This window comes from Sorex fumeus, unplaced genomic scaffold (genome assembly GCF_029834395.1).
Source record: "Sorex fumeus unplaced genomic scaffold, SorFum_2.1 ptg000002l, whole genome shotgun sequence".
Classification (NCBI taxonomy): Eukaryota; Metazoa; Chordata; class Mammalia; order Eulipotyphla; family Soricidae; genus Sorex; species Sorex fumeus.
Window position 1 is genome coordinate 31371607 of NW_026606059.1, and position 18972 is coordinate 31390578.

At 39.1% G+C, this 18972-nt stretch overlaps 1 protein-coding gene across 1 annotated transcript in view; it reads left to right on the forward strand.

Annotated features, from left to right (window-relative positions):
• Positions 1-18972, forward strand: part of CPA6 (carboxypeptidase A6) — a 287513-nt gene that overhangs the window by 122856 nt on the left and 145685 nt on the right. Inside the window, exon 2 of the mRNA XM_056111478.1 lies at positions 607-682. Within this exon, the coding sequence (XP_055967453.1) occupies positions 607-682 (76 nt within the window). The remainder of the gene's footprint in view (positions 1-606; positions 683-18972) is intronic.

An 18972-nucleotide genomic window follows, 5' to 3' on the forward strand; every position in this document is an offset into this window, starting at 1 on the left:
TCCGGAAAGCGTCCTGGAGTGTGGTGACAACTGGGTAGTGGAAGTAGTGTCAATAGTGGAAGTCCGCCAGTGGGGTATTTATCTGGGTAGGGTGGGTCTCCTGTGCGCAATTTGATCCCTGGGTGGTTGATGGAAGCAGATAGGGCAGGTAGGGTGGGGCTCCTGATTAGAATCCCTTTGTCACCTGTGGTTGGTGGGAGCAAGCAGAGAAGCTCTGTCCCTGGGTCCGCCGAGCCTGGAGTCCAAGGTCTCAGAGAGTTCTGCTTATCTTGTTCTGTGGGTCTTCAGTCGTGCGTGGGTCTTGGCCGGAGCTGCCACGCGGGTCCGGAAAGCGTCCTGGAGTGTGGCGACGGCTGGGTAGTGGAAGTAGTGTTTAGAGGTTAATTTCTAATCTTCAAGAGCTGATGGAAAATTTAGTTTAACATTAGGAAAAGAGGACCTATATGCTCTAAAACATGTATTGCATAAAATTATCCACTGATCAGCCCAGACTTAGTTTTTCTTCTTTAATGCAGAAATCTTTTTGAAAAAAGTGGTAACAGTTAGAGATGGTTAAATCTTTATTTCTGAAAGTTTAATATCATCATTTTTCTTTTTTTAAAACAGTGATAAGTTGATAAGACTTATTCCCAATACAGAAGAAGAAGCATATGCACTGAAGAAAATATACCAACAACTTAAGGTAAGAAAAAAAATGACCACTAACCAGGGAATTGTGCTTGTAAAGTGCTTATAGGGCTTTGCCTGACTATCATTAATGAATTGTATTAATTAGCCAAAAACTGCTAAGAAATCACTTCAAATGACTTTTCAAGAATGTTTGATATTACTCAAGAATTATTATATGTCTATGTTATTATCTATTTATTATTAAATGATTTCCCGTCTCCCTTAGTAGAGTGTAAGCATAAGAAAACTTGTATATTTTCTTATTGAGTGCTCTATTCTCAGTGAACATCTGGAATATCTTATAAATTTGGCTAATGTTTTTCTTATTTTTTGTTACTAACAAATGAGTACATTTTGTTTATAATATTCCAGAGCTTCACTTTACCTTCTTGAAGTCTTGTTGCTGATCATCTACACTTTCATTCTAATTAAAACTTCAGGCAGAAATGAGCTGAAGAAAATAAAGGCTGGGAATTTAAGTTAATTAATTTTGCTATGTTTCAGTGGGTCTGATAGGAAAATTTTGTTAGCAAAGGTTGGAGGACTCTGATTATGCAATCTTTGATGAATTTTATGGATTTTAGAATTAGTTTCTCATCTCCCATTACCACATATAATTAAGCAATAGTTTTAGCTAAAAAAGTTTTGATGAAAAGTGTGGATGAACTTTTTTCCATATCTACCAAGAACAGAAACCAATCTATAAAATATGTGATGGTTTGACTTCGCTTGAATGATTAGAGAGGAAGATCAATACAGATTAACCTGGAGCTGGGACAATAATTCAAAGGGCTAAGAACATGCTTTGCATGTAGAAGGCCCAGGTTCAATTCATGGTACCACATGGTCCCCCAAGTAAGGCTGGAGAAACTCCAAGGAACAGAATCAGGAATAGCTCCAAATAGTTGTAGCCAAAAAACAAAAATATAAAAATAAATAACAATTAAACTTTAATATTGGACCGAAAAATTTTTTTCCTAGATGACTGTAAAAGGGATAAGGGAGTAAGTATAATCTTTGTGACTTCTGAAGATATTTGTTTTTTGTTTTTGTTTTGTTTTGTTTTACTTTTGGGTCACACCTGGCAATGCACAGGGGTCACTCCTGGCTTTGCACTCAGGAATTACTCCTGGTGGTGCTCAGGGGACAATATGGCATGCTGGGAATAGAACCCGGGTTTGCCGCGTGCAAGGCAAACGCCCTACCTGCTGTGTTATCACTACAGCCCCACTGAAGATATTTGTAATGATCAAATTTTTGGTGTTTTTGTTTTGCTTTTAAATATTGCTTTTGATGTATTGAATGTATTTGTCAGTGAAGTTTTGAATTTTTAGTTTTACTGATTTCCTTCCTTCCTGCTCATTTCAAACTTCTACAAATGCAATGACCAGTTTAACCATTGTGTCTCATTCCAAGAGACCAGAATGAGGAGGCAGGAACTCACCCCAAATTGTTATGATTTGTATCCGTATCAAAGAGACTGCTTGCTGGGCATTTGCTGCACCTTCTTTCCTCCTCCACAGAATCTGTTACTGGATACTCATGTTAACCTTCTCCTACTCAAGCATGGTAGCAATTTCTGAACACTTTGCAGTCTCCCAAAAACTCAAAAATCACAAAGAAATAAGGTGTCAAGTAGATTCTATGTCCACTGAAAGGGTTCTTGCCTTACACCTGGCAGACCTGGAGCACCACCTTACATGGTATCTCAAGCAACTCCAGGAGTGATTCTTGATCACAGAGTCAGAATAAACCCTGAGCTTTGCTGGGTATTTCTCAAAATCCAAACTCCACCCTTTCCCCCAAAAAAGACAAAAAGAGGGATGGAACAATAGCACAGCGGGTAGAGCATTTGCCTTGCACACAGCCTACCCGGGTTCGATTCCCAGCATCTCATATAGTCCCCTGAGCACCGCCAGGAGTAATTCCTGAGTTCAAAGCCAGGAGTAAACCCTGTGCACTGCCAGGTGTAACCCATAAAGAAAAAAAAGAGAGAGAGAGAGAAAAAGAAAGTAAAATGCACACTATGCTTTGGATTCCTGCTTTGAAGAGAATAAATATCTACACCAGGTCTTGGAAATCATGATTTGTTAAAAGATTTTTTTCCCGTTTGTGAATATATTACATGGTACATTTACAAAGCTATGAAAATGAAATTGCACAATTATATGTGTGATGATCACTTACTATCACCAAAAGCAGTGAAATGACACCACTAAGAGTAGTGAGGTTACTTACAAAATCACATAAGTCATCATAGATGGAACTGAGAGATGTTGAGTGGAGAGAGAACAGCACACAACACACATTGTGGTTCTTTTGTATGCACTTAAAAAAAAAGATGGGGGGGGGGATCTCGCGGTCCTGCATACAGTGCTAATTATCTGAAGAAAGGTAGTAAACTGGGAGGAGTTTGGAAGTGGAGGATCCTAGAGTAGGTTTCCCTTACAGAAACTGAGGTCATATGACCCCCTGGAGGCCCCCAGATTGTTCCAAGGGGACACAGGTGAAAACCACCTGAATGAGGGCCACACCATGAGACTAGGGAGACAACCAGTCAGACAGTGATAGGAACGAAACAAGGTCGGAAGGTTAAAAAATGGTCACCAAAAAGATTGGTCACAAAAACACTGGCCCAGAGCACAGCTGAGCAAGGAAGGAAAGGGGACAGGTGAGGAAGAGCAAAGAGGAAAAGGAGAAAGGAAGAGTGGGAATTCAAATCAGAATGTTGACAGTGCTCTTGCAGTTCTACTCCCCACAGTTTTCATCCAACCCCTTTCAGTCACTATATATAGGTCACGGTGCTAAGTGCTTTTCTGAAAAATGTCTCATTTCAATAGCTCTGGGCAGTGACACCATTATTATTGCTATTTTGTAGTTGAAGGAACTGGGCAATACAGACAGAGGTTAAGCAGTTTGTTCTGGGTCAACATGCTGAACTGAAACACATGTCTAAACGTTCTAGAACAATGACTTTCAGCCACCAGTCTGGGAAGTGGTGCAGATCAAGTGTGAAAGGGTTGAAAACCACGGCTCTAGAATGTGCAAGTCTTTCCTCTTTCTTATCTCTCATCTGTTTACCGAGATCATGCTCACAATGGAGAAAAGTAAAGCCAAGTTTTTCAGGGCAAGGCAGCTAATTAAAATTATTTTGTCAATATAATTGTGTTCTTTAGTCCTTGAGTTGAGAGTCACTGAGACCACCCCCAAGTTTAGGGATTGGCAGGAAAACTCTCACAACTCAGCCTACAGTTCTACTCACAGCAGTGATTATTGTGGCAAAAACATTCAAAGCAAAAGCAGCCCAAAAAAAAAAAAAATTCGGTTGAGTCCAGGAGAAATAAAGCACGTTTCCAAGAATGGATTCTCTGTGGAGTCACAAAAATGTTCCCAATTCCCCGAACCACAAGTTGTGATAACACATGTGAAATATTATCTGCAGGGGAAGCTCATTATAGACATGTCCAGGTTTTAACTGGGGCCTAACACAAACCGAATTCCCACACTCCCTGTAGGAAAGCAGGTGTTCCGCGTAAACTATATTGTCTGCACATACAGTTTAAGCACAATGAGCTACTTTTCTTATGGTGGTGGAACCTTCCCAAAATCTAAATTCCCAGATACCGGCTCAGATCCAATCTTGCAAGCAATCCTTCCTGAGAATAGCAGTTTCATGCCTGCTGCACGTTAACCCTTTCCAGCACATCTCTGTATTTCCTTTTGCTAAAGAACTAGTTTTTTTGAACAAAAGTTTGAGGCATTAAGATCATACAAATTTCGATCTAAAAGCATCATGTTAACTCTATGTCGTTTTAAATTCAAATTACTTTGTCACATGATTCTCATACATTCCTGAAAGCAAGGATTCTGACCAGGTAGAGACAGCACCCTGCAGAGAAGAAAGAATATGGCTATCTGTCATCTTGTTTCCTGCAGAGCTGATGGGACAGAATTGAGGCCATTGTTAAACGCTTCTTTGCACACCCTGTGGACTACCTCTGGAGGGAAGGCAGTTGAATTTGCCTCAAGTCTTTAGTTGACTTCTTTTCTTAAAGCTCAATGCGGTAGGCAAAAACTACAAGATGTTCCCAAAAGTTTTGTACAACTCACTTCCTTCATTCCACCACCACCACCACATACACACCCATGTACATAATCGCTCCTCTGGGAGTAGTGGATAGTGGATAATGTTACTCTCCTGACATTAAGTGACAGGAAGGCAATTACCTGGGGAGGTCACCCCAATCCTGTGAGCCCTTTAAAATCAGAGATATTTTTTTCCAATTGTTTCCAGTGAAGTCAAGGAAATATTCCTGTTGGCCTCAAAGAATTTGATTAAGTTGCCTAGGAATGTTACTGATCTCCTGGACATGAGAGCCATATCTAACTGATAGACAACCAGGAAATGGAGAAATCTGTCTTACATTACAAGGAACTGAATTGTGCAGCTACCACGTGAGTTTGGAAGAGGACCCTGAGGTCCTGAGGAATTAGCCTCTAAGGATGTAAAAGGATCCTGAACTCCGAGGAGATGAACTAACACCCTGATTCTAGCCCATTGAGACCCTGAAAAAAAAAATCCGACCATTTGTAACTGGACTTCTGACTTGCAGAATCATAATATGACAAGTGAGGTTAAACTACTGTGTTTGTGGTCATTTCCACTGCAGCAATAGAAAACTAATGCAGAATAAAGATAACAGCCAATACCTTGACCTTCACTGACTCTCTGTTTCATAGGGTATATCTGAATGCTTCAAGTCAATTTTTTAATTTCATTGGGTATAACAAAGCCTCTTTGGAAAAGTGAAAATTGATTGGACTACAAACTTAGGCTATAAAGTCATAATGTCTTAGCTGAGATTTGAATAAATGAAAAATGCATGTGCAATGTAAAAAGGAATCTGAGAAGGTACAGTTAAAGCATAGCCAATTAGATAGGGAACTGCTGTTACAAAGTTGGCTACTTTCCTAATTAAATTTTATGGTTTTGCTGAAGAATTAAAACAAGAAAGTTAAACAAAATCATACCCCCAGAGTACTGGATTGAGAAGTACCAACCAATTAAATTGTTAATTAAAAGCATAGCCATGATTTAAATAAAGTTATGATGAAAGCGGACAGTTTGCAGGTGTATAAAATTAGAGTCTATGTTCTGGCTACATTTCTTCACAAAATCTTTATTGTTCTCCAAAGACATAGAAAGGGCTTTATATAAGATCACAAAGTTTCTGTTATGAAATTGACACATCCTTGTTAAAAGAAAAGTTAATGGTGCTTCTGTTCTCCGTGTTCTCAATAGGGAGATAGAAGATTTTTAAAAACCATTCTATATCCAAAATTTTGTCATTGTTTTCCCCAACTGAAAGAGGGTCTCTAGAATATTAGTTGGCTTGCCAGGTGTGATTGAATAGCATGTCAAGAATCATTATTTCATGGAGAAAAACTACAGCTGTTTTGTTATTTTTTGTTTGTTTTTTGAGAAAGGTACAGTAGTCCCTACTCCATTGCTTGTACAGTATGTAAAATAAATCCCTACTGAAATGGCAAATACAATCCCCTTTTTGAAATTTGGTGACCAGTGTTGGCTATATTGGACTATGTTTTGCTAAGTCATAAACCTGCACCAATAAGAGATTCTGAATTCCTATAGTCCCTGGAAGTTATAAACTCAAATATCCAACTATATGATTTAACTCATTGGGAAATTTGAAGGGAGTGCTGGGCTATAGAATTCCGCTATCGAAGTTATTTGTTCCCAGTTTTATTAGAAAATCTCATTACAGGACCTCTTCATCATGGCTATGGTTGGCAGAATTCTAAAATGGCCTTCAAAATCCTAGACTCTGATAGATATGCACGCACCTTCTCCTGTGTATTCTAGCAAACATTAATCTAGCATACTTCTGAAAAGAATTTTGCAGATGAAAATACTATTCCAAATCCCAAATACTTCACCTTCAGGGCTGGAGCGATAGAACAGTGTATTTGCCTTGCACATGGCCGACCAGGGTTTGATTCCTCCACTCCTCTTGGAGAGACCGGCAAGCTACTGAGAGTATCCCACCCATACAGCAGAGCCTGGCAAGCTCCCTGTGTCATATTATGTATGCCAAAAACAGTAACAACAAGTCTCACAATGGAGACATTACTGGTGCCCACTCGAGCAAATCGATGAAAACGGCAGGACAGTAGTACAGTGCTCTTTTAGTCAGATTTCTCAGCACTTTAAAAATAAGTGGATAAAATATTCAACAAACTGAGAACAAGTTCTACTTGAAGGAGCTCCAGGTCCAATCCCTGACACAGCATAGTTGTCCAAGCAATGTCAGAAGCATACCCTAAGCACAGAACTAGAAGTATCCCCTTAAGGTCTGGGGAGAGTCCCCAAACAAACAAACGTACTATTTTTTACAGCATGTTATAAAAGAGAAAACCCTATGTGTTCCAGCTGACCTGAAGCAAATTGAACATCTATGCAGGAAATTGCAATATAGTGAAAAACTATAGAAAGCCTCTAGTTGCTGAGACTTGCCACCAGGTGACCAAATAGAAAACAGGCATCTCAGTCCCACAACCACAAGTAATGGATTTTACCAACAGCCAATGAACATAGAAGAGAATCTTGAGTCCCAGTCAAGACCATAGCGCTGACACATTCATTTAAGCACAATGATATGCTGATTAAAATTAAATTACTTCTACCTGCAGAAATAGAGAAATAATAAATGCAGCTGTTAAATTTTAGTAATTTAGTATTCAAAATATTATATAATTGTCTTAAATGGTCAGTGATTCAGATAATTATCTGAATCTATAGGAACATTGTGAGTGATGTTAAAAGTCAGAAGTGAGAAAGAGACCAAAACTTTGGTTTATGATACAGTTGAGACAGGAAATTGCATTTTCATTTTATGTAAAAGACTTTGTAAGCAATGAAGTAATGTTACTTTTGCTTTCTCTGGCATGATTCCTGCAAAAGGATAAAGGCTTCTTATAATCCAGGCAGATGTCCAAATACAGTTATGGATTAAATTAAATTGGGTCTATAGTAATATAAATTTCAGACAAGGCATGCAGTTTTCTACCTGTGTGGCTATTGATAATTAGTAAACTCAATTTTTAAAAAAAACCGTATTGAGAAATAACACAATATGTGAAGAGAAAGAAATATACTTGAAACATTCTTTCAAAATTTATTTTAAAAAACACTATGATATGATTATGATTCCCCCAGTGGTTGTTTATTTCCTTTACTCTAATAAGTAAACAGTAAGACTATAGGATAATGTCATAGATGATTTTTTAAAATTTTTTTTCTCATTTGTATTGATATGATCATAAAGACAAAAAAGATTTTGATTCCTTGAGTATTGAGTATATGCTGAAGTAGAATTTTTGTGTCATTTGAAATCTCAGTTGTTTTTTGAGAAATGTTCTAATTGTTTTTCAAAGGTTAAATCAGTCAACATTTCCACCAATACTGACATGGGTTCTCTTCTCCCACATCCAGCCAGCAATGATTGTTTTTGTTCTATTTGTGTATGTCAATCTGACTGGTGTGAAATAATGTCTCATTATTGTTTTGATTTGCAGTTACTTTATTAGTGGTGAGGAATATTTTTATATACCTATTTACCATTTGTATATCTTCTTAACAGAAGTATCTGCTCATTTCTTCTCCCCCTTTTTAGATTTTTTTTTGCTGCTAAGTTTTACAAGTGCTCTATATATCTTGGATATTAAAAAACCCTATGTCAGATGAATTCTTGGCAAATATTTTTCCCAGTTTGTCAGGTTGTCATTCTTTCTAGTCATAATTTCATTTGTGGTGCAGACGCTTCTTAATTTGATTTAAATCCCATTTGACTAATTTTGTTTCTCTATTTGTTTGGTTAGTGGCAGTCACTCATTACTGATGTGGCTAGATATAATGACATAGAGGGTTGTGCCTATGTTTTCCTTGGTAGAATTGGTGCATTGAGGTCTGATATAAAGATCCTTAATCCATTCTGAATTGATTTTTGTGTGAAATGTGAGAAAGTGGTCTGAGTTTATTTTTATATGTGGGTGACAAACACCATTTGTTTAAGGGACTTTCCTTATTCTACTTTCTTGATGATTAGCTTACCGTATACCTTATGGTCTGTCTCTAGCTTCTCAATTCTAGTCCAGTGGACTACCTTTATTTCAGAACCATGCCATCTTGATTACTATAGCTTTATAGAATAATTTAAATTAGGAGAAAGAATATCCTCCCATCTTTTTCCCTACAATTGCTTTGGCTATTTTGGGAATTTTACCACTCCACATAAATTTAAACAGAATTTGTCTCTAAAGAAGTAAATAGATATTTATGAATGGACAGAACTGAACCTGTATAGTGCTTAGGGAAGAGTGATCATTTTGACATCGATATTAATTAATGTCAAAATAAATTATTAATTTCAACATTAATGTTAATTATTGTTAATATTAATCTTTCCAAGAACAGGAGCTGTCTTCCCATTTCCTGTGTCTTCTATTTCTTTTTTTTTCTTTTTATGTCACACCTGGTGATGCACAGGGGTTACTCCTAGCTCTGCACTCAGCAATTACTCCTAGGGGTGCTCAGGGGACCATATGGTATGCTGGGAATTGAACCCGGGTTGGCCACGTGCAAGGCAAACTCCCTGCCCTCTGTGCTATCGCTCCATCCCCTCTTCTATTTCTTTTAATAACATTATCACCATTAATCTTTGAAGTCTTCATCAATGACTTTTGAAAACTCTAGTGTGCTGGGAATCCTTCCCAGATTTGTCTTCAATGATACAGGTAAATTCCCTTGATTCATAATTGTATCTCATCCAATATAGGCCTAGGGATAAAGGCCTCACTAAAAGATTGAAGCACTCGGGTAAAGCTTCCCTATGTTATTCCATAGGTATCCAGGGGAGCAACCCATATATGGGCTATAGCTTTAAAACTCTTTGGCACGACATATGATCAGGGTCTAGACAGAACAGCTAGTAGGGAGCTCACTCTTCATATAGTCAATCTCAGTTCAAATTCTCTACAAGACTTATGGTTCCCCAAGAACCACCGGGAGTCAATCTAAGAATAGCCCCAGAGAACCGTCAGGTCTGAGTCACCAAGACAAAAATAATAGACAAATAAATTAGAATTTTTTTTTTGGCTTTTTGGGTCATACCCGGCAATGCACAGGGGTTACTCCTGGCTCTGCACTCAGAAATTACCTCTGGCAATGCTCAGGAAACCATATGGGATGATGAGAATAGAACCTGGGTCAACCATGTGCAAGGCAAACACCTTACCCACTGTGCTATTGCTCCAGCCACCAATAAATTAATTTTTAGTTATAAAAACAAAATCACACTGACAGCCTTTTTGAACACTTTGCTTTCCGCCTTTCCTCTTACATGAAAGGATCTTTGTTCCTCAGGACCCATCATGGAAGACTAAGCTAATGGATCAGATTTTCTGTGAATGCGATAGCCCGGGCTCTACAAATAGTTATATCCGAGCATCTTTTTCATTTTTGCTTGCAATATAATTTTCCCCCAACACATATCGCTGAGAATTCACTTCTTATAGACCTGAAACTTAGCAATATCTGAATTACAAACTACAAATAGAGAGCTGGATTTTTTTTTTTTTTAGTGAAACACAGAGGTAAGGCGTTTGCCTTGCACACAGCCAACATGGCCGACTCGAGTTCAATTCCTCCGCCCCTCTCGGAGAGCCTGGCAAGCTACCGAGAGTATCTCGCCCGCACAGCAGAGCCTGGCAAGCTCCCCGTGACGTATTCGATATGCCAGACACAGTAACAACAAAGTCTCCAATGGAGACGTTACTGGGCCCGCTGGAGCAAATCGACGAACAACGGGAGGGCCTTTACCTTTACCTTAGTGAAACACCATGAGGTACAGTTATAGGCTTACAAATTTTTGTGCTTGGGTTTCAGTTATACAATGATCAAGTACCCATCCCTACACCAGAGCAGGTGGGAAAGAAAATACCTCTTCAACCAGAAATAAAAAGAGATTTCTGTGCAGTCGTGCCCTCACAGCCAGCATGCTTTCCTTCTTGACCACTCTCAGGTTTCTCTTTTCCTGTTTTTCTTAAGGTTTTACATTGTATTTGTTCTTGAAATTTTATATTTGACTTTTACAATATCTCACATGGTTAAATATTTAATAAATGCATTTGGATGGTGATAGTCCTTTCCTTTTGGGTGGGGCGTTTGCCTTGCATGCAGCCGACCCGACTGACCCGAGTTTGATTCCTCTGCCCCTCTCGAAGAGCCTGGCAAGCTACCGAGAATATCTCGCCCTTACAGCAAAGCCTGGCAAGCTACTCGTGATGTATTGGATATGCCAAACACAGTAACAAGAAGTCTCATGATGGAGATGTTACTGGACCCACTCCAGTAAATCGATGAACAATGGGAGGACAGTGCTACAGTGCAGTGCAGTCCTTTCCTTTAGTTCACTGCTACATGCTTTTCCCTTGACACCAATCCTCACAACAATGGCCCATTTTTCTGAAAAAGGGTGTCATCCAGGTTTAATTGTTTTCACTTGTGATCTGCAAAACTAAGGAAGGCGAATTTACTTTATATTTATGTAACTAAGGGAAAAAAATATCGTAAAAATCAGAAAACCTATTTAGTTAATAAAAACTTAGTGTCTGGGGCTGATAAGTAGGCATAGGGTTGCTGTTATGTTCAGGAATCTAAGAAATGACACCAAATTGTATCCTGTACTACAGATAGAACACTTCTCAATTACTGAGAAGCCCTCTTTCTGCTTTTAAATAGGAACTTTAGGGCTGGAAGATAGTATAGTGTTTAAGATACTTGGGCAATAGCTTTGCACATGGTGGACCCAGGTTCGATTCCTCTGCCCTTGCCAGAGAGCCTGGCAAGCTACCGAGATATTCTGCCCTCACAGCAAAGCCTGGCAAGCTCATTGTGACATATTTGATATGCCAAAAACAGTAACAACAAGTCTCACAATGGAGACATTACTGGTACTCACTGGAGAAAATTGATGAACAAAAGGAGGACAGTGACAGTGACAGTGCTTTGCACATGGTTGACCCCAATTTGAATCTGGGACCTCATATGATCCCTCCCTTCAAGACCTGCCAGATGTGACTCTTAAGCATAGACCCAGGAGTAAGTCCTGAGTACCACCAAGTATGGCCCTGATACCTGCCCCCAAAGGAACTTTATCACAAAGATTTGGCTCCAAATCTTGGATAATCAAGCAATGGCCTTTAAAAGTGGAAATTATGGGCAAATTCACATTTGAAAAGATGCAAATCATACCTACAATTCATGTTATTATTTCAGGTGAAATCACAAGAACAAATACAAAGTGAGACCTTTAAATAACAGGGGAAAAAGTGAAACCTGAAGGGTGATCAAGGTGAGCACCTTACTACCTGTAGCATCTCTCTAGCCCTCGTTAATATGTTCTGCCAAAGAGTTTTAAGGCTAAACCCCAGACATGCGTTTTATTCCCCTAAAAACCCAAAAACTCCCTAGGGATTTAAATGTATAGATAGATACAGGGAGAGAAAGGCAGAGGGCAAAGAAGAGAGAGAGAGAGAGACAGAGACAGAGACAAAGACAGAGACAGAGAAGACAGAGACAGAGACACCAAAAGACAGAGATAGAGAGAGACAGAGAGAAACCTTACTTTAGTGCTTCAGATCTCTGAATGAGGTCCTCATCCCTAGCCCTCATATTGAACCAGACACAATTATGAATCAGGGAAATTCACCTGCACCATTAAAGACAAGTCTGGGAAGGATGCCCAGCACACTAGAGTTTTCTAAACTCTATGGTGAAGACTTAAAAAAAAATGACGGTAAGAATGTTTTTAAAGGAAATAGAAGACACAGGAAATGGAAACATGTTTTCTGCAAATGGATTGCAAGGATTAAGATTATGACCCCTATAAATATGTTTCCTATATTTGCAGTGAGAGTCTTCTCTCTTAGTTGTATGAGTGTTAGCAAATTGCCTAATATCTGTGTTTTCATTTCCTGATCTGTAAAGTAAGGAAGAACAAATTGTCCCATGTTTTTGATAACCTGTATCTCGAACACACACACACACACACACACACACACACACACACAATCTATCTCTATATTTTTTTTTCCTGCAGCTACTCACATGCTCTGTCTCCCTTACCAGACCGACAGTCTCGTGAGAGCAGACTTCTTACCATTCTGCCATTCTGCTTTTGTAGGATCAATATCTGATTCATCTTTATTTCCTTGGGGCATGGCAGTAGTAGTAGGCATTCAAGAAGTCTAGAATGAATAAGCAAGTGTAATACAGCCATATATCCATCTACTTATCTATAATTATAAATACAAAAATCTCTAACTTGGATTCTAATCAAGAACATATGTATATATGAATAAGTTTTCAATTAGATCCCCCCAAAATAAGAAAAGATAACTATAAATAAGAATAATTGTAAGATGATGGGTTAAGAGAGTGTTCAGGAATAGCCAGGCTGTGAAGTTGGTAAAATTACCCATCTTTTCAAAACTGAAAAGTTCTTACTAGAGAAGTAGAATTTCTGTATGAACTTGATAAGTTTCTTGAAAGAATCTTGAATTTTGTACCATTCTGTTAGCATCTCATGTAACTTTAAGATTTTCCTTGCCTTCTGGTGTTGACTAACTCAATGAATATAATAATACTAATTACCAGAAATATTTTAATTTGAAAATAGGAGTTTAAGCATTAATTTCTTATTTTATATTATCAAAATGTCTGCATAGCTCTTTAAGCCCCTGACATACTTGATTAACAAATTCATTCCCTTCTTATAACCTAAAAACAGCTATTAGGGATGCATATGTGGCAATTTTTCTGTGTCTTAAAATTTTTTAAACTGCTTTTGCATATTTATCAGCCACAACCACAAAGACTTTGCTTGATTAAAGAAGCTTCCTATTTTCTACCATTTTTATTCTTCTCAATGTATAAATGAGGGTTATTATCATTTCCATGGTCAAACAAATCTATTTCTTAGATGTTTTCTTGATAATTGAATTTGCTTTGAGGCTATCTTATTATGAGTGTTCTTTTATTCTCTCATATTTCAGTCACATTTTAGAAGAGGACTGTGATTTGTGGTAAGAGGCAGTATCATATTCTTCAGAAAGAAAAAAGAGAAGATACAGAGGACACAGAGCATAGTCTAGTGGAGAATAGATACTGTCCGAGTGCAAGGATTAGTGACCTTTGAGGGGTTACATCTAAACCCTTTTGTTTCCTCCCTTATACAGTGTGGAGGTCACAGACAAGAAATGCTGCTGTGTCAAGGGACCGGGTTGAATCTTTTGGTGATTGTGTGATGAATGATATACTGAGGAAGCAAGCTTTAGGCCCTTGTCAAAGGGTGAAAGAATAGGGTCAATAGATAAACAGTGAGCAAACGAGGTCTATTCTTTATCTCTGGTTCAATACCCCCATCCTTCCTTGCCTTAGATCTCCAATCATCACATCCAGAGCCTCGCTTAGAATTGCAGTTCAGTACAACAAATTATATCAGGCAATAAAATAAGATCAGTCAAAAGACAGAAACCACGCAAAAAAACTCAAACAAGAAAGTTTTAAACTAAGTTCTCACTAGTATGTGATAACTAATTCCTAAAAGTAAGAAAAATGGAATTAGGAATGCAGAAAACAAATACTAACCCTAGATATAAGGAATTACATGCCAAAGAGATTGAGCAGCTTCATATAGCCTCTTCTAAACCCAAAGTCTGGGATTCAGGACTCCCTAAATTCAGTGAACCACTAAGTGAAGTTCTCTTGAGTGTCAAGAGCAAGACATTATTCTAAAGGAAACTCTCACCAAAGTGTCAAAAAAACTTCACTGGGACTCTCATGTGTCAGTAAAAATATTGCCACAAAAAAAAAAGAAGACGAAATCCATACGTGATGGAATGGAAAAAAGAAGCTATACTCCCTACTGGATCATATAGTATCCCTTTAAAGGTCTCTCCTGACAAAGGATCCAGCTTACATATCAAAATGCAAAACTAAAAGAAGTGGCTTTGGAGTAGAGAGATGATATATTTATAACTAATATAGCACCTTTGCTATCCCCAGGGATATGGCAGTTAATAAATTTATATTTTCTTCTCCCAATTCTACCATCTGAAAAGAAATATGGCAAACTGAAAAAAAAATTATGTATGCACTGAAAAAGGAGAGAGAAGAGATTTGACAGTTATTAAATGTGTTTGGTAACACATACAATATGCCAAGTACTCTACTAGGTATCAAAAAATAATATATTATCTTTACAATTTAAAAGGTGGTTGAAAATATTATCCCAGATTTTTGAAACTTATCCAATCACTGTTTTCCATTTCATAATATACTTTTTCAATTTAAGGAAACCCTCTGAACATGATTTACAGAGAAAGTTCACCTGAAGTTTTTATCAGATTTTGAAAGATGTTTGCTACAATAAAGTGATGAGTAGCTGAGGCCAAGAAAGAATACTGAGAAAGGTGAATGATCAGTGGCTGGAAAGAGTTGAATCTTGTCATAGATAAACACTGCTCATGTCATAATTTTGTCTAAAACAAATATGGGCTCAAAGAAACAGTACTCTCTCCTTTTACTTTTAGCAGTTTGTCCTTGTTTTCCAGCTTTTTTATCCATTAACAACACAGCTAAGCCTCTTTAGGAAATATTAAAAAAAATTTGTGATATGTCCATGGGAATCATGGAAAGATGGGGGTGTAAATAGTGGCAATCACTTGTCACTTGTCATCCCGTTGATCATTGGTGTGCTCGAGCAGGAGCCAGTAACAACTCCATTTGCCCCTGTCATGTGCTAGCGTAGCCCAATAGTATATTGGGGGCTACTTCAGGGTCAGGGGAACGAGGCCCATTATTGATACTGTTTTTGACATATCGAATACGCTATGGGTAGCTTGTCAGGCTCTGCCATATGGGCGGGATATCTCAGTAGATTTCCGGGCTCTCAGTAGCTTACCGGGCTCTCAGTAGCTTGCCGGGCTCTCAGAGAGGGACGAAGGCTTTTGGGGTGTACTCTAATAGCTTTTACAGGTGTTGCTCTCTTCTAGGAGCTTTGTTTTATAGTCCTGGATATTGGCCGTTGATGAGATTATGTGGCACCAGGGACAGTTTGTGGGTGTGACTGCCAAGCTACTGGAAAACTAGGGACCTGGGTGAAGTAGGACCAGTCCTGATCCGAGCAGGCTTGAAGATCTCAGCAACGGGTCCTGCATACCTGGGTTCCTCTGCTGGTTCCTTATGCATGAGGCTCATCTGAGCAAGTGGAGAGTGATCTTGAATATGGCTGCAGCTGGGTTCTGGAGGTTTTTGGACTGCTGGGATTCTGCTTGGGGCAGGGTGGGAAACTCAACCCCAAAGCTGTGCCAGTGTTCTTCCCCTCCCAGGTCAGTTAACCCACCAGTATTCGAACCCAGTACTTGGCTTTCGCCATGCAAGCACCCCAGGCGTACTCTAGGATCCTGGGACAAAAGCAGCCCTGAGCCTCTTCCTCTTCCTCCCTGATGCTGTGCTGGTCTTCTTCCCCTCCCAGCTAGTACCCCTCACACACAGCAGGTTCCTGTGGGGGCGTGGTCTCTTCAGAAGTGGGCGTGGCCTAATTCTGGCCATCCGACGCTCACGCAGCTGCAGGTAGTTTATTCATACCAAGAAATCTAGTGTAACATCTCAGATCCCATACCTACACACCAACATGAAGAAACAACGCAAGTCCCCACCACGTGGGATCTAAGATGAAAAGAGGCCAGAAGCTTCAGTAAGAGATACTCACCTAAAGGACCTCTCTGAAAAAGAATTCAGATATGAAGTCATGAAGATGTTCAATGAACTCAATAAAACAGTGAGAGAGATATCCTGTAAATTAAAGGAGGACATGAAAGAAACAATGGGAAAATCGGGAAGAAATGAGAGCAGAAATTGGAAAGATATGCACAAAAATGTCACGAATAAAAGATTCTGTAGATGAAATAAAAAACTCAATCTGTGCCCTCAACAGTAGAATGGCCATAGCTGAAGACAGAATCAGTGACCTGGAAGATCAGCTGCACCAAGCCAACAGACAAAAACAAACAATGGCAAGAGACCTCAAAATAGCTCTAGAGTGAATCCAGAGTCCTAGGAGATGATTCCAAGAGGAACAACATTAGAATCATTGGAGTGCCAGGAGCTCAGGGAAACAGTCCCAGTGAAAAAGCCACAGTTAAACAAATCATTGCTGAAAAGTTTCCAGAGCTGGACAATGCAGCAATTCAGATTCAAGGAGCCTAAAGGGTGCCAGCTAAAAGAGACCCTAACAAAAACACTCCAAGACACATCACAGTTAGAATGATCGATGCCACCAATAGAGACACAATACTGCAAGCAGCAAGATCAAAGAAAGAAATCACAAACAAAGGAGCACCCCTTAGATTTGCAGCAGACCTATCAGAGGAAACCCTCCAAGCCCAAAGGCAATGGTGGGATATAGTGAAAAAACTCACTGAAATGAATGCTTCACCAAGAATACTCTATTCGGCTAAACTCTCACTCAAACTCAAAGGAATGGTACACTATTTTCTAGATAAACAGCAGCTCAGGAATTTCATTGACTCAAAACCAAACCTAAAACAAGGGCTAAAGGGGCTACTATAAGACAAGACAAACCCAACAAGCACCAGCAGACCCTTACAGAAAGATGACACAAAACCCCATAACAATAATCTCTCTCAGTGTCAACGGTCTAAGTTCACCAATTAAGAGACAGAGAGTGGCAAAATGGATTCAGAGACAGAACCCAACATTCTGCTACCTACAAGAAACTCACCTCAACAGTCGGAGAAAACATGGACTCAAAGTTAAAGGGTGGAAAACAATCCTGCAAGCAAACAGCTCCCTCAAAAAAACTGGGGTGGCCATACTAGTATCTGACAACATCAATTTTAGGTTGAAAAGGATTAGAAGGGACAGCAAAGGCTATTTTCTCTTCATCAAGGGATACGTACAACAGAAAGAAATTACACTCTTACATGAATATGCACCTAATGAGGGAACAGCTAAATATTTAAATCATCTGCTAGCAGATTTTAAGGAGGACATTGCTAGCAACACAATAGTAGCCGGAGACTTCAACATTGCCTTATCACCTTTGGATAGATCAACAAGAACAAAACTCAGCAAGGAAACATTGGCTTTGAAGGAAGAAATAGAAGAAAGAGGGCTTATAGACTTATACAGAGATTAGCACCCCAGAAAGAAAGAATACACTTTCTTCTCCAGTGCACATGGAACATTTTCCAAAATAGACCATGTGCTAGGCCACAAAACATACCTCAATAGAATCAGGAAGATAGAAATAGTATCAATAATCTTTTCAGACCACGATGCACTGAGAATAGAAGTGAATCACACACAGACACGGAGAACAAAATCAAACACCTGGAAATTAAAGTAATTCTAAACACAAATGCAAAGTGCAGCTTGAAAAAAATAGACTCTAAATAATTTTCATTCAAATGGAAAAGCAAAGATTGTAGTGGAAAGCAAGCTTATCAAGAGAGGTGAAAGACACTTGTCTACAGTTGCCATGCCTGTTTGGATAGAAGGACCCTGGACTTTCAGATTTCCAGAACGATCTTTTTTTTTATTATACAACACGCTGTTTTTATTTTACAACAAAATTCTGTCTTGTCTTTTTCCTGGGCACTCTATTTCCAACTTTGCATTTCCTCTCTTGCAGTTAGTGCAATTAGATTTGGTCCTACGACTGAACATAGCCAAAGGAATGCCCATAAACATGGTGTAGACCATTTACAAACCAAATTGTATTGAAATATAAAAATAAATAAAACAGCTCTGGAAAGAAAGATGGCGGCCGCACGGGAGCCTTGTGGAAAGCAGGCTTGAGCCGGGCTCGGGGGAGCGGCGGGGACCTCATGGGAAGGGGGGCTTTGTGGGCCGTCCCCCACGCCCCACCGAGGTCGCCAGCTGCCCCCCACGAGCGGCTCTCCGGCACGGCCACGACTCCAGGGCACAGAAACCAATCTCTTAACTAGCTAACTTTTAATAGAAATTCTTCCAGGGTCAATAAGTAAAATAGCAGAAATTCAAAACATCATTTTATTCTTAAACCACGTTGTAGAAAGCAAATCATTTCACAACGCTGTTTCAGCATGTCTGATTGCCGGGGGGGGTGGGTCGTAAACTCTAAACAATAATTGTGCATCTTCTATCGAAATAATCTA